Here is a 12,349-nt window from a genome sequence, read left to right as displayed (position 1 = left end):
CAGTTCCCATGTATGAAACTCCCTTCCAAGAAGCTAAGCTGGTTCTCTCCTTGTTCTCCTACTAACAGGCAAACATCATTTTTATTCAGGGTGACCTTTAGCAACTACCATATTTCATCACATAATAGTAGCACTTCCCCCCCTTCTTTTTGGAAAAAAGAGGGAGTATGAATGATATGTGAGGAAGAAACCCATCCATCCACCTGCCCAGTCACCCATCCACCAAAGATCCTCCCTCTCATTTATAATCACACACACTCTTGAAGTGGTGTTTCTGGAAAGGGGATGGTCATCGAATGGATGGGTGACCGAGTGGGAGTAAGTGAATGATTGAATGGGTGAAGTGTGGGAGTGAGTGAGCCAGCCGGGTGGATTGGTGGGTGACTGAACAAACATTTGAGTCTTTGGGTGGTTTAATGAGCAAGTGAATGAACTGGTAAATCAAGGGTAAACTATTGCATGAGGAAAACAAAAATACTATTGCACTTAATATCAAATCAACTTAATTTTATTTAATATAACTTCTTATGATAGTTTTAATTGCAACTTTAAAAAACATGTTTTGAGTCACAGTTCTGAAGAAAAGGTGCAACACTAATTAATAACCATCGATGCCCTCTCTCTAGCATTAATAAACATACATAAAATTTAAAATCAATACATGGCACACTGAAAAAAAGGATCAAGTTATTATTGAATTCAAGCAGGATAAATTGAATCTGGGTCTATTACTAAATCCCAACCTCTCAGGCAATATAGAAATGCAAAATAATATGTCTTCTGAAGCAATGCATGTATAATGAAAGGCTGCACACACTAATAACACTTCTAGGCATGATCTTATGTCTGAAAATGTATGACATCAAAGCTTTGTTGATTGAAAAAAAATAAATGCTGATTGGCTGTTGTATATGTAGAAACTGTTTAAATATGAGACAAAGCTGAGAAAAGTTCCCAAACTACCCAAGCTTCTGAATCAAAACAGATAACAAGAATCCCAGAAACCTTCTAAGAGGTAAGTGTACATTGGTAAATGAGCATTTTTTAATCTTTATAATTTACTGATAATTCTCTACACAGGGACACAATACTGGTTACATGTATTTCTATGTTTTTCTTTTCAGAAGAATTTAGAATATTAAGAAGTTTGAAATAAAAACTTAGCTTTCAATAATATCCAGCTTTCAAGATCTCGCAGAACTGTTCACTGATTGTTTTAGGTCTCCTATAATATCAGCAGCCATTCTTAGAATTTAACCTTGTTTTGTTTTAGCTTTATTTTGCTTTTATTCCACTTCATGATCAAGTAATCCTCAAATAAGTGCAATCAGATGATTTTTAATTAATTTTTGACAACAAATTAATAAGCTAACTGGTTAGTTTCAAAAAACACAACTTTTTAAGAATTACGGAATCATACTCATACAGCTACAAAATGGATAGATACCACAAGGGCCATGCAGACCAACCCCCTGCTATGCAGAAAAATACAAGCAAAGCACCCCTGACAGATAGCCATCAAGCCTCTGCTCAAAAACCTCCAGAGAAGGAGACTCCATTACACTCTGACACAGTGTATTCCGCTGTCTAACAGGTCTTGCACTCAGGAAGTTCTTACTACTATTTAGGTGAAAACTTCTTTCCTACATATTGCATCCTTTGCTCTCTGTCCTAGTCTCCAGAGCATAAAAAACAATCCTGTCCTCTCCACAATGTTACAGCCTTTAAAATACTTAAACATGGCTATCCTGTCCCATCTCAGCCTTCTTTTCTCTAAGCTAAACAGACCCAGCTCCCTAAGTCACTCCTCACAGGGCTTGGTTTCCAAACCTTTGCCTATTTTGGTTGCCCTTCTCTGGACACGTTTTGGTTTGTGAATATCCTTCTTGAATTATGGTGCCCAGAACTGGACAAAGTATTCCAGGTGAGGTCTGCCAAAGCAGAATAGAGTGGGATTATGACTTCCCTCAATCTCAGCACTATACTATTATGTAGTAATTTGGTACTTTAGATATATTCAGCACTGGATTTACCATCGTGCTTAGGTTTGCTTACACACTGGACCCTGTTGGCCAAGGGGGGCCATATTACTGCCATTATTTTTACAATGGATTTTGCTTATGTGATGCAATTCTAAATTTGATGGTGTTCTGTTTTGGAGTGATTCTAGATATAACGATAGAACTGATAGTCTATGGGAGTGTGCCACAAAGCAGACAGTATAGGCCAGCTGGGCCTACCTTCGTCGGGGCCCAAGGAAGGGGCTTCATAACTCAACTAGCACAGGGCCTCATTTGTCCTAAATCTGTCACTGGGTATATCTCTTCCAAGGATTGGAAAAAGAAATCTATAGTGAGAGGGGAAAGATGAACCTTCAATGCTTCTTCTTGGCCTCAGTGGAAACCTCCACAGACTTCACAGTACTAATATTGAACTCTGAAACCTTAAAGCAGAGGTGTCAAACTTTGTATCCCTCCAGATGTTTGTGTCTTCATCTCCCACAAGCCCTAGCCAACTTGTCCAATGGCCAGGAATTTTGGGAGCTGAAGTCCAAAACACCTGGCAGGCCATAAGTTTTGCCTTAATTGTAGCATGTTATAGGTAGCTTAGGGGAGGCCCCAAATTTGTAGGACCCAGAGTACCCCCAGCCTTCACACAGCTATCTAATATGGCAGGAAATTCATGACATTCCTTGGTTACATGGGAAGCAAAACATTAAAAGAAGATAAAAACAGTAACAGGGCAGGGAAAAGGAAAGGAAAGAAAGGGGCAGTTCCTATATTCTTTGTAGCTTGCTGGTGCAAACCCAATAGAATTTTGGATTAACAGATACAGTGACTTGCTATCATCCTGTCCATAGTTACACTGATTTTCAGTTCGAATGTAGTCCTATCAGTTTTAGTGACCCATAACATTTCCTATTTGAAATTAAAACTGTCTGCTAGTTTTGAAAATATACTAGAGGAAACAATGTTGGCTCTTTTTTCACTTAGCCTGGAACAGAGAGGAGGAAGTGCTTGCTTTTTCCCATTTACATGGATCAAATGAAGGAGAAGTTTTAACTTTCACTTAAACTGTTAGTTTATTAGTATCCCGTGATGAAATCTTTCAGTCTACTAATGCAGTATTTTCTCACAACATTGCATAATTGAGGGGGAAAAGCTTTGTAGTACTTAGAACACGAGGCATGCAAATTGTTATACTAATCCAATCTCAAATTATGATGTCAACCCCCCCCCCCCCCCAAAAAAAAAGAGAGAGAAAGAAACACTGCAGAGAGATGATCTTTTGCAACTCCGAAGGTGAGCAAGACCATCATTTAATTGTGGATCTTCACTAGATCCTCAGTGGTGAGAACTGGTGTGCCAGACTTTTTCATTGAACTAAAAGGGACTTAGATTGGATTGTATCCAAACCCATTAACATTCAACTGAGACAACACAGCTCTCTTTATATTTGAAAAGTTAGTTTAACACAGAACAGATGAGATATACCAATATTAATTATGTATGTTTGTGTGTTTTGAGTTGACCTATCAAGGGAAAAAAGGTTTTTCTTTTATATTACAGGACCTGCAATGAGGAAGATGGAGGGCTGGACTTTGATTGTGTGCCTTTTAAGTACCACATTAGCTATGCCGGTAAGTGCCAGTTACTAATGTCAAATAACTGAATGAAAGCAATTAGTGAACAGTGAACAGTTAATGACAGTGAAGGTTTACACTTCAGTAGGAGCAAATGTCTTACTCTGAGTACAATCCTCCCTTTGAAGAATTGTTAAAAACCTCTAGATCTGGTTTAAAGATAACACAGCATAAGAAGAGAAAGTGAGTGTCACCCTTAATAACCCTCTAGAGCAGGGTATTTACCCTTTTCTGTTCCATGAACCCTTTGCTAGTCAAGTAAAAATCATGGCCACTTCTCAGAATGTAGAAGAGAACCAATTTATGACACTCAAATTGGGCATATCTTTAAATTAATCCTAAATTAATTTTTAGAATTATTCAAAATTATGTTTCACAACTTTCCCACAATTTAAATACCTGATAACCTAAAATGTGTAACGCCTGTTCAAATAGTCATTTTCAGCAAACATTTAGAAATCTGAGTTTGCCATGTTCACTATCCTTACCAACCTTTTTGCAAGCTGTTATCCTCTGCAACCAGAACACAATGCAGCCAAATAAAAACCTCACTAAGTTTATACTATGCAGCATGGACCTCAGTTAAGAACATCTGCTCCAAATAGTGGATGAAGCAGTCACAAAGGTCACACCATCACAGTTGTGTCCACTATACTGTATTTGTGTTTAATTCCCAATACTTAGTTCTAACTTTACTCCTGTAAATACAGAAAGTCCCATAGTTACAAACATCTGACTTACAAACCATTCATAGTTATAAAAAGAGGTGAGACAACAGAGAACAGTGAGAGAAATCTACCTCTAGGAAGAGAAATTTACTCCTGAAAGAATTATTGTGGGGAAAAGGTGTCTCTACTGAAACCTCATCATCAATCTTTATTTACACAACACACATAAATATGTTCATTTTTCTAATTAAAATATGTCACTATTTTTTTCTACAGTTGCCACAACATCCTGGTTATGTCAATTTCAGTTATGAGGTACCAATTTCTAAATTCTCTGTTATACTCTTGTTTTTCATATTAAATCAATACATGATAGATCACATCATTACTCTTAAATCACTGATTCTGGATCCACTGCTAATTTGATGTAGCATGGTTAATTACATAGCTTATGTATCAGATGTTTTCAATAAATATGGAATGTGTTGGGAAAGTATCCTGTAAATCAGAAAGGACACAATGTGGTGGAGAAATAAATGTTTTCCCCTCCATGTCATTATGTTATACTACAGTTTTTGTAGAAAAGCATACTATCAAACAAATATCCTTTCAAATCATATGCAGTATTAAATGTGCATGTATCCAACTCATTATACCAATACTAAACTCCAACTTCAAAAGTACAGTATAGTATTGGTTACCTGAAAAATCTATTCAAGCCAGATTGGAACTTAGAATGAAGGTTCAATAAAGATGGAGAAATAGGCTCGAGAAAGCTGGTTTTGCATGTTTCACTGGGAATTGAATGTGTAAAGTGATTTATGTCATATCAGTTTTATTTATTGAAGACATGAAGAGAAAGGGAATAGAATGCTGACAAATAATCTTTATGAAAACCAGTACATGTTCATCAATGTGTGTCGTATCTCACAAAGTAATCTATTTGAACAGTCATGAACTGTCATGAACACAAGAACTGCTTTTTATATATCTTTCAGGTGATGACACCTTTAAAATGGTACCAGAGCCTAATTGGACACCAGGTATGTCCTCTATGATATAGCCACATTTTCAAATACAGTTGATCTGCACTAAGTTTGGGATTTTTGGGGGTGCAGTATATAAACTTAGCTCTCCTAATGGTTAAGAACAGATCCATGGGGGATATTCTTCTCAGTTCACCAAAACTATTCACTCTTTGCTCCAAGACAATCTTGCTGATCCAATGAGTTATGGTTACAAGCCTATAGAAAGCTGAACTGCAGTAATCACATGCACGCTACTACAGATTACTGTTTTGAGTCTGTTTCAATGCTCAAACAATTTAACAAATCCAACCTGTCAAGTGAGCTTTTAAAAAAAACTTTACATTTAGACTGTTACATGACAGTATGTCTCAATATCACTGCTCATAATGCATTAGCCATGGTGCTCATTAGTATGATAGAAGATGGTGACACAGAAAAAAGAGAGAAAGATGGGAATATTGGGTTTGTACAGGTAACATGGGATACAACACCAGCTCCCACTATAATGTGAACTAGCAAAAAGCTGATTCACAAGAAAGAGACACCTTTCTTTTAAGTGATTTGAGTTAATACTTGAACACTTGCATGTTTGTGTTGCATTTCTATTCATTTAGGGAAAAGTTTGTTGTGTATATACTTGTGTACACAAATTGGCATATGCATGTATTATTTATGTGTTTCTCTATTAATTTTATTAATAGCTATCCTTCCCTATACCATGGTATCGCAGAGTAGCATAAAGGAGCCCCCAATGGCACAATGAGTTAAACCCTTGTGGCAGCAGGACTATTGACCAACAGGTCAGTGGTTCGAATCCAGGGGAGAGCAGGTTGAGCTCCCTCTGTCAGCTCCAGCTCCCCATGTGGGGACATGAGAGAAGCCACCCACAAGGATGGTAAAAAATCAAAAATCCAGGCATGCTGTGGGCAATGTCCTTGCAGACGGCCAATTCTATCACACCAGAAGTGACTTGCAGTTTCTTAAGTCACTCCTGACATGAAAAAAGAGTTGCATACAGGTAATACCTATTTGAGCAATTTGAAACAATTCAGAATTTAAATTTCAATAGCCAGATAAATCAGATTTTAAAAGTATTAAATGATTTATCAAGTTAAAAAAGTTAAATTGGTGAAAGACGTTAAAACCATGCATGTGTACTTTTGAAAAAAAATACATTAGAATCCAAAGGCTTTAACAAAACGCAATGTTTTAATTTGATTCCAGAGCAAAGACAGAACCGATAGAAAGCCTAGGCTTTTAAAGACAGGAGTTACACTCTACCAACAAAGGAGTGAAGTTCCAAACTAGCTTTCACATTTACATTTTTCATGGTTTGTTTTGTCTTGTCTGGTAATCAATATTATATAACTGTAATAACCAAATTTCATTTCCTCTTACAAGTATCCACGTTATAGCTTTGAACCAATGGGAGGATGGATGCACCATGCTTCAGGACCAACGATGCACCAAACTGCCTTTCAAAACAATCCTTCAATGCACCCAACTTTCCATCAAATGCAGCCACAGCATCCAGTGCTGAACCCACACATGCAGCAGCCTGGGCACAACTCATTTGGGCCAATGGCTGGTCCAAATACATTGATGCCCCAGTTTCAACCAGCTCATGGAGGACCAATTCAGCATCCATTCTCACCACATGCAGGAGAACACCCAATTCACCCCCAGCAACATGGGAACCCAATCCACCCAATGCACCCTCAGCAACCAGCAAATCCAAATCCACCAATTTACCCAGTTCAACCATTACCCCCACTGATATCAGATACACCTCTTGAAACATGGCCACCAGCTGACAAGACCAAGCAAGAAGAAGTGGTAAGAATTTCTGTAACATTGCCATGTCCATAATATAATGAAAACAGTACCCTATGTAGATATGTTAAAAGCTTATTATGTCCCAAACGCTATTTTTTAATGGTACTCTCCTCTCTTCTTACCTAGTAGCTTTGGAAAATTTAGTGTCCTATGTTATCCCACATATGTGAAGTGATTAGAAGTGCAACTACAATAATATTTCCCATATTTATGAATAAGTTACCAGAAGAATGACTATAATAGCATGATGCTAAAACATAGAAGTGCTGTGGCCTAAACAAACTACTTTATTGTGGCAGGATCTTCCAAGGATAGCATATGCTTTCAGCCACAGAAATTTGTCACATAACTATTATGTTAATGAATTCATCCATAGTACAGCCTACGAGCTAGTTCTTTCAAATTAAATTCAGAGGATTATCCACTTCAGGTGAAAAGCCAAACTATTTGCCATAACAGACCAGTCATTTTTCCTAACAGCAAGGACTACATCACATCTTATTTCAAATTTTAAAAACAAATCAATGCTTTTCACATCATAACTACATGAATATTTGAAATTGCACAAGACCACATCAAGTTTCCAAGACTTTGTTTATGTATAAATATGTAAACAGCATAGCCCAGTAGACAACCTTAATGTGTCGGTCGTGGCCGCATATAACTGGGTCTTCACCTTTAACTTTATCCTATTGCAAATGCATTGGTGAATCAGTGATTTTTATTTCACTTCATTGAAATAAGCAGGTATTCTGTAAGAATCAGCTTGTAATGTTGGCTTTCCCCCCTTCTCTTCCAGGACTAAAAGACCCAAGAAACCAGAATAATGCAAAGAATAATGTAGGCCTTGTCACTTGCTTTCAAGAACCCATACTTTTACTGCAATCAGTGATATATGGTTCCATTAACCCACATTTTTAGTAACTGTTGTAACTAGAGGGCAAACTAATGTGAAGTAGCAAATAATAAAACATGTTTTGATCAATACTTAGTGTGTTTTTACTTTTTGAAGTGTATTTAACAAATTCAGTCCTACAACAACATTGGCTTGGGAGCAAGGTGGGGCCCTCCAGACAGGTGCTTAACCTGGAATAAGAAACTGGCATTAAGAAACTGGTATTAAGGGGAGTCCTCACCCAGAGACATTAATTTCGGAAAATGGTCTCATGGTATTCAGAAAGGTTTGGATAATGCAAATTGAAGGGAACCGCAAAAGGTATGGGACGTCTGGCAGAAGTTTTCTTTAATTTTTTTTCTTATTGACACTTCATGATGTGCTGCATCTCATAAGCGCTGATGCGGATTTAACAAAGTACATACAGGCAGATTTCCTCCTCACCATTTCTCCTCACCCTCCTGGTGCCTTCAAGTTTGCCCTCTTGAAGCCTGTTTTCCTCGTTATATAATTACAAAAATATAGCATCAAATGTCAAAACATGTTAGAGTGTAACTGCTATGAGAAAAATCTATCTAAAGGAAACATTTTAAAATGACAGCACATCAACACTTGCCAAAGGGTGGCCATTAAAAATCAACAACAAATTCATTGATTTACACAATACAGGTGGAACATCCCTTAAAAACAGAATCCTGACATCTGAAATATTTCAAAATCCAAAATTGTCCACATTCCAGCTTTCTGATGGTTCAAAATATGCAAACTTTGTTTTGCACACAAAAGTATTACAAATATGGTGTATAAAATCACCTTCGGGCTATATAACTAGAAATACATTAAGTATTACTTTTAAAGATGTAAGTACTTGACATATATTATGAGGGGGGGGAAATCTTTTATCATATGATAAGAATTCCCTCCACATTAGAGCTGAGAACAGGAAGGGAATGGGACAGAAAACATGATTAATCAGGAAGTAGCTGTTGATTTTGAGCCAGAAATCTTCTGTTTGCCAATGGAGAAAAAGGCTGCAGAAAGTCTCAGGAGCCATTTCAACTGGTAAGAAGTGAGTATTTGTTTCCCACTGCAGATTCTAAACTCTACTGGGACTGGGAAAGGACTGGCCCCATTTACTGGTCACCTCGTGCCATTCCTAAAGTTGCTTTTTGGAACTTGAGGGATGAAAGAGGTGAGGGATTGGCAAAAGGGGGTTTGGAAGTAGACTCAAGCTTTTGGCATTTAGAGACATTATGACAGCAACACTCTCAAGAACCCCGGATCTTTTTTAGTCTTCTGTCACTTCCCTTTCTTTCCTTAAAAAATTGGAGAAGGAACTAGTTTTCATTGTTTTCATCTCACTGCTGTTGGGATTTTGCTGAGTTACACATAACTGGTTGTATTTCTATTTATAAATCCCTATATACAGCTGCTCATGGGATGCATTTCACAACTGTAGATGACTCAATTGAAAGTGGCAGGAACAGGAATGTGTATGCTAACAGATTTATTTCTTGAGCTTTCAAAGGCTTTCTTTCTTTCTGTCCCTCCTCTGCCTCTGTTTATACAGGGGTAGTGGATCAGAATCAGTTGAAATACCTCTTCTAAAAAATTAGAAATGTGTGTATCTTATTTGCCAAAGATTGCTGGTGCTTCACCAAACTACAAGTCCAAAGATTCCATAGCATTAAGCCATGGCAGTCAAAGTGATGTCAAATTGCATTAATTCTACAGTGTAGATGCACCCAATGGCATTTGAGCAAGGCAACAGCTCAAAAATCAGACTCTGTTTGCAAACCATTCCAGTACCTGCCAAACTATGAGAATATGTAGAAAAAGTATAGTATTTTTTTTAAAAAAACTCATGGGGTCATTTGCTGCTTTAGCAACAGGTTATTAAAAGAACATCCAGGGCCACTGCAAACTGAGAAAATGCAGGGTTAAACACCTTTTTGGCAGTGTAGACAAATCCTTGACTGACTGCATTTGGATGCAGTTACATACAGTGGGCTCTTGGTATCCACTGAAGTTTGGTTCCCCTGTAGGTGGCAAAATCTGTTAATGTCCAATCCCAGTATAAACAATGGCATAGTAAAATTGTATGCCTTGTATAAAATAGCAAACAACTCTAGTGAGTGCAGGAGAGAGGCTGAGGATATGTGAAATGATGGTAAGGCCATGCTTACACATCAACATAGTGCACAACATGTGGCAAAAACAAGGTTTCTTTTTTGGAATTTTTGTTAATGAATATTTTCAAGACATGGTTGGTTGAATCCATGGATTTGGAGGAGCCCACTGTGCAACTGTTTCTTGTTACAAGAAGAAGTTTCAGCAAGTCCTGAAGGTTCACCCTTTACTTGCTTCTCTTCTTGTGACCTATAAGAAGCTTTTGCAGTGTATTGCTTCCTGTGTTTGTTAGCCAAAGGTTGTGACGACTATGGCAGAACTCATTCAGAACATGTAGCTTTTCCCACAGCAATAAACTCCAAAATCCCATTATATCTGAACACAACCATTCAACACAATATAAAATATTGGATCTTGGCTGACAGGTGTCTTGATGAATAGAAACACTACAAAAAGCCCTCTTAAAATATTCAATTTTCTTGTTTTCTCCAGTTGTTTGTGTTGCAAGTTTGCATGTCACTTGAAAATGTACTCCAGAAAATGAGTAGGTCGTGAGCTATTGCTGAAAAATCACTGAATAGTGCCCTGATGGAATGGAAACAATTACTACACTTGTCACTAACGTAGATTGGATTAATATTGAAGCCAAAAGAAAGAAATACTGTAGATATGTTTTGGAGCCAGGAGAGTATACTCCCCTTATATTACATCAAAAAAAAAAAAAACGTTTTCCCTGTCAATATATTTGTTGATTTTTCATCCTTTAGTTGGAGCAAAATTGTGTTTTGAGCCAATTTGGAGAAATAGTGCTTTGTTCTAAGGACCAAAATAGAATATGGGAATAAAAACTAAATCCCTTCAGAAAGCATTTATAAACATTCTGAAGTTAGCACATGAAATAAAATACAACATATCAAGTATGTTTCATCTTAGAAACATTTGAGGTTTGTGATTTTTAATTAAACAATAGGTACTGAGCTTATTTCACTTCTACAGCAAATTCCATAAAAGTGCATGTGTGACAATGAGCTATATCTTTATGTGCAGTAAAATTACTGTTCTTATGAGCACTACAACACTGTAACACTAGCGCTGTGAGTAAGCATACATATGCTACATATTTACATGTTGGCATTAGTTTTCCTAACTATTCAGCTTTTAAAGTCTCCGGGCACACACACAATTTATTGCCTTTTTAGAAATCATATTATTATTATTAACTTTTTCAGTTCTAAAACGTTGTACCTACTGAAAAATATCAATAGAACCACTAGCTACATAGATCAGCTGTTTTGACAAGCAAGTATTTCCTAAAAACCATTCCATGAAGAAGATTTGAGACTTACAACTAGAATTCAGGTTATCCTATGCTGTCTTAACTACCACAATGCCAGGAAATTAAAGTAAAAACTGGTGCTGCTCCAAAATCAAGAATAAAGTTTGTGCAATGTCATAAATTCTGTTTGCTTAGAAATTACCGTGCCTTGGTCTCTCTGGGGAAAAAATCAGATTGAAAGAATAAAACCAATAAAAAGCACACACTGGCCTCATTCTCTATTGCTTGTTGCACTCACTCATGGATGTAACTCAGCCTGTAACATCTGATTCATTTGTGCTAGAGATGCATCACAAACAGGGGCGGCTCAACCCATTACGCAAAGTAAGCATTTGCAGTATAGTTGATTTTGCCCAGGGGCGCTCTTGGGGGAAAATAGACCTTGGCATATGCGAGTTGTAGTTACTGGGATGCATAGTTCACCTACAATCAAAGAACATTCTGAACTCCACCAATGATGGAATTGAACCAAATATGGCACACAGAACTCCCACGACGAACAGTTGGCTGGAATCACTTTTCAAAACTTTTTTAAAAAAATGCTAGGGCAATTAAAAGCAATGAAGAAAACCTGATCCTTAAAATATCTGTATTTGCAAGTGTTGACAAAAACACTGTAAACTCATGGATTTTAATGCACAATGTTCTTGATTTTCTGTCATGTTCCTGGGACAAATCAAGCCACTGAAAAGATCTATAAGAGCCGTAGCAAACTACTGGAAGCAAGAGCGAGCTTGTGCTGGAGCTCGCTCCGAAGCCCCGCCTTTTTTCCCCCCCGAGGCTGCTCTCTCTCTTGCTAGTGTGCCTGTTTCC

At 37.4% G+C, this 12,349-nt stretch overlaps 2 protein-coding genes across 4 annotated transcripts in view; one reads left to right on the top strand and one right to left on the bottom strand.

Annotated features, from left to right (window-relative positions):
• Window positions 1–12,349, bottom strand: part of ARHGAP6 (Rho GTPase activating protein 6) — a 239,808-nt gene that overhangs the window by 76,604 nt on the left and 150,855 nt on the right. The gene's annotated exons all lie outside the window — the stretch shown is intronic.
• On the top strand, window positions 962–8,162 carry AMELX (amelogenin X-linked). The gene is made up of 6 exons (XM_060769951.2): window positions 962–1,015; window positions 3,570–3,640; window positions 4,588–4,626; window positions 5,310–5,354; window positions 6,741–7,175; window positions 7,975–8,162. Exons 2-6 carry the CDS (start codon window positions 3,578–3,580, stop codon window positions 7,978–7,980), a joined length of 588 nt encoding a protein of 195 aa, XP_060625934.1. The 5' UTR covers window positions 962–1,015; window positions 3,570–3,577; the 3' UTR covers window positions 7,981–8,162.

The sequence above is a fragment of the Anolis sagrei genome, chromosome 3, assembly GCF_037176765.1.
Source record: "Anolis sagrei isolate rAnoSag1 chromosome 3, rAnoSag1.mat, whole genome shotgun sequence".
Taxonomy (NCBI): Eukaryota; Metazoa; Chordata; class Lepidosauria; order Squamata; family Dactyloidae; genus Anolis; species Anolis sagrei.
The sequence above is the reverse complement of the archived record's forward strand: the minus strand, read 5'-3'. Positions and strand labels throughout refer to the sequence as shown.

Coding starts and splice junctions, on each gene's coding strand:
- AMELX (XM_060769951.2), top strand. CDS start 3,578: ATGAGGAAGATGGAGGGCTGGACTTTGATTGTGTGCCTTTTAAGTACC. Junction 4,627..5,309: donor ATGTCAATTTCAGTTATGAG/GTACCAATTTCT, acceptor TATATCTTTCAG/GTGATGACACCTTTAAAATG. Junction 5,355..6,740: donor AGAGCCTAATTGGACACCAG/GTATGTCCTCTA, acceptor TCCTCTTACAAG/TATCCACGTTATAGCTTTGA.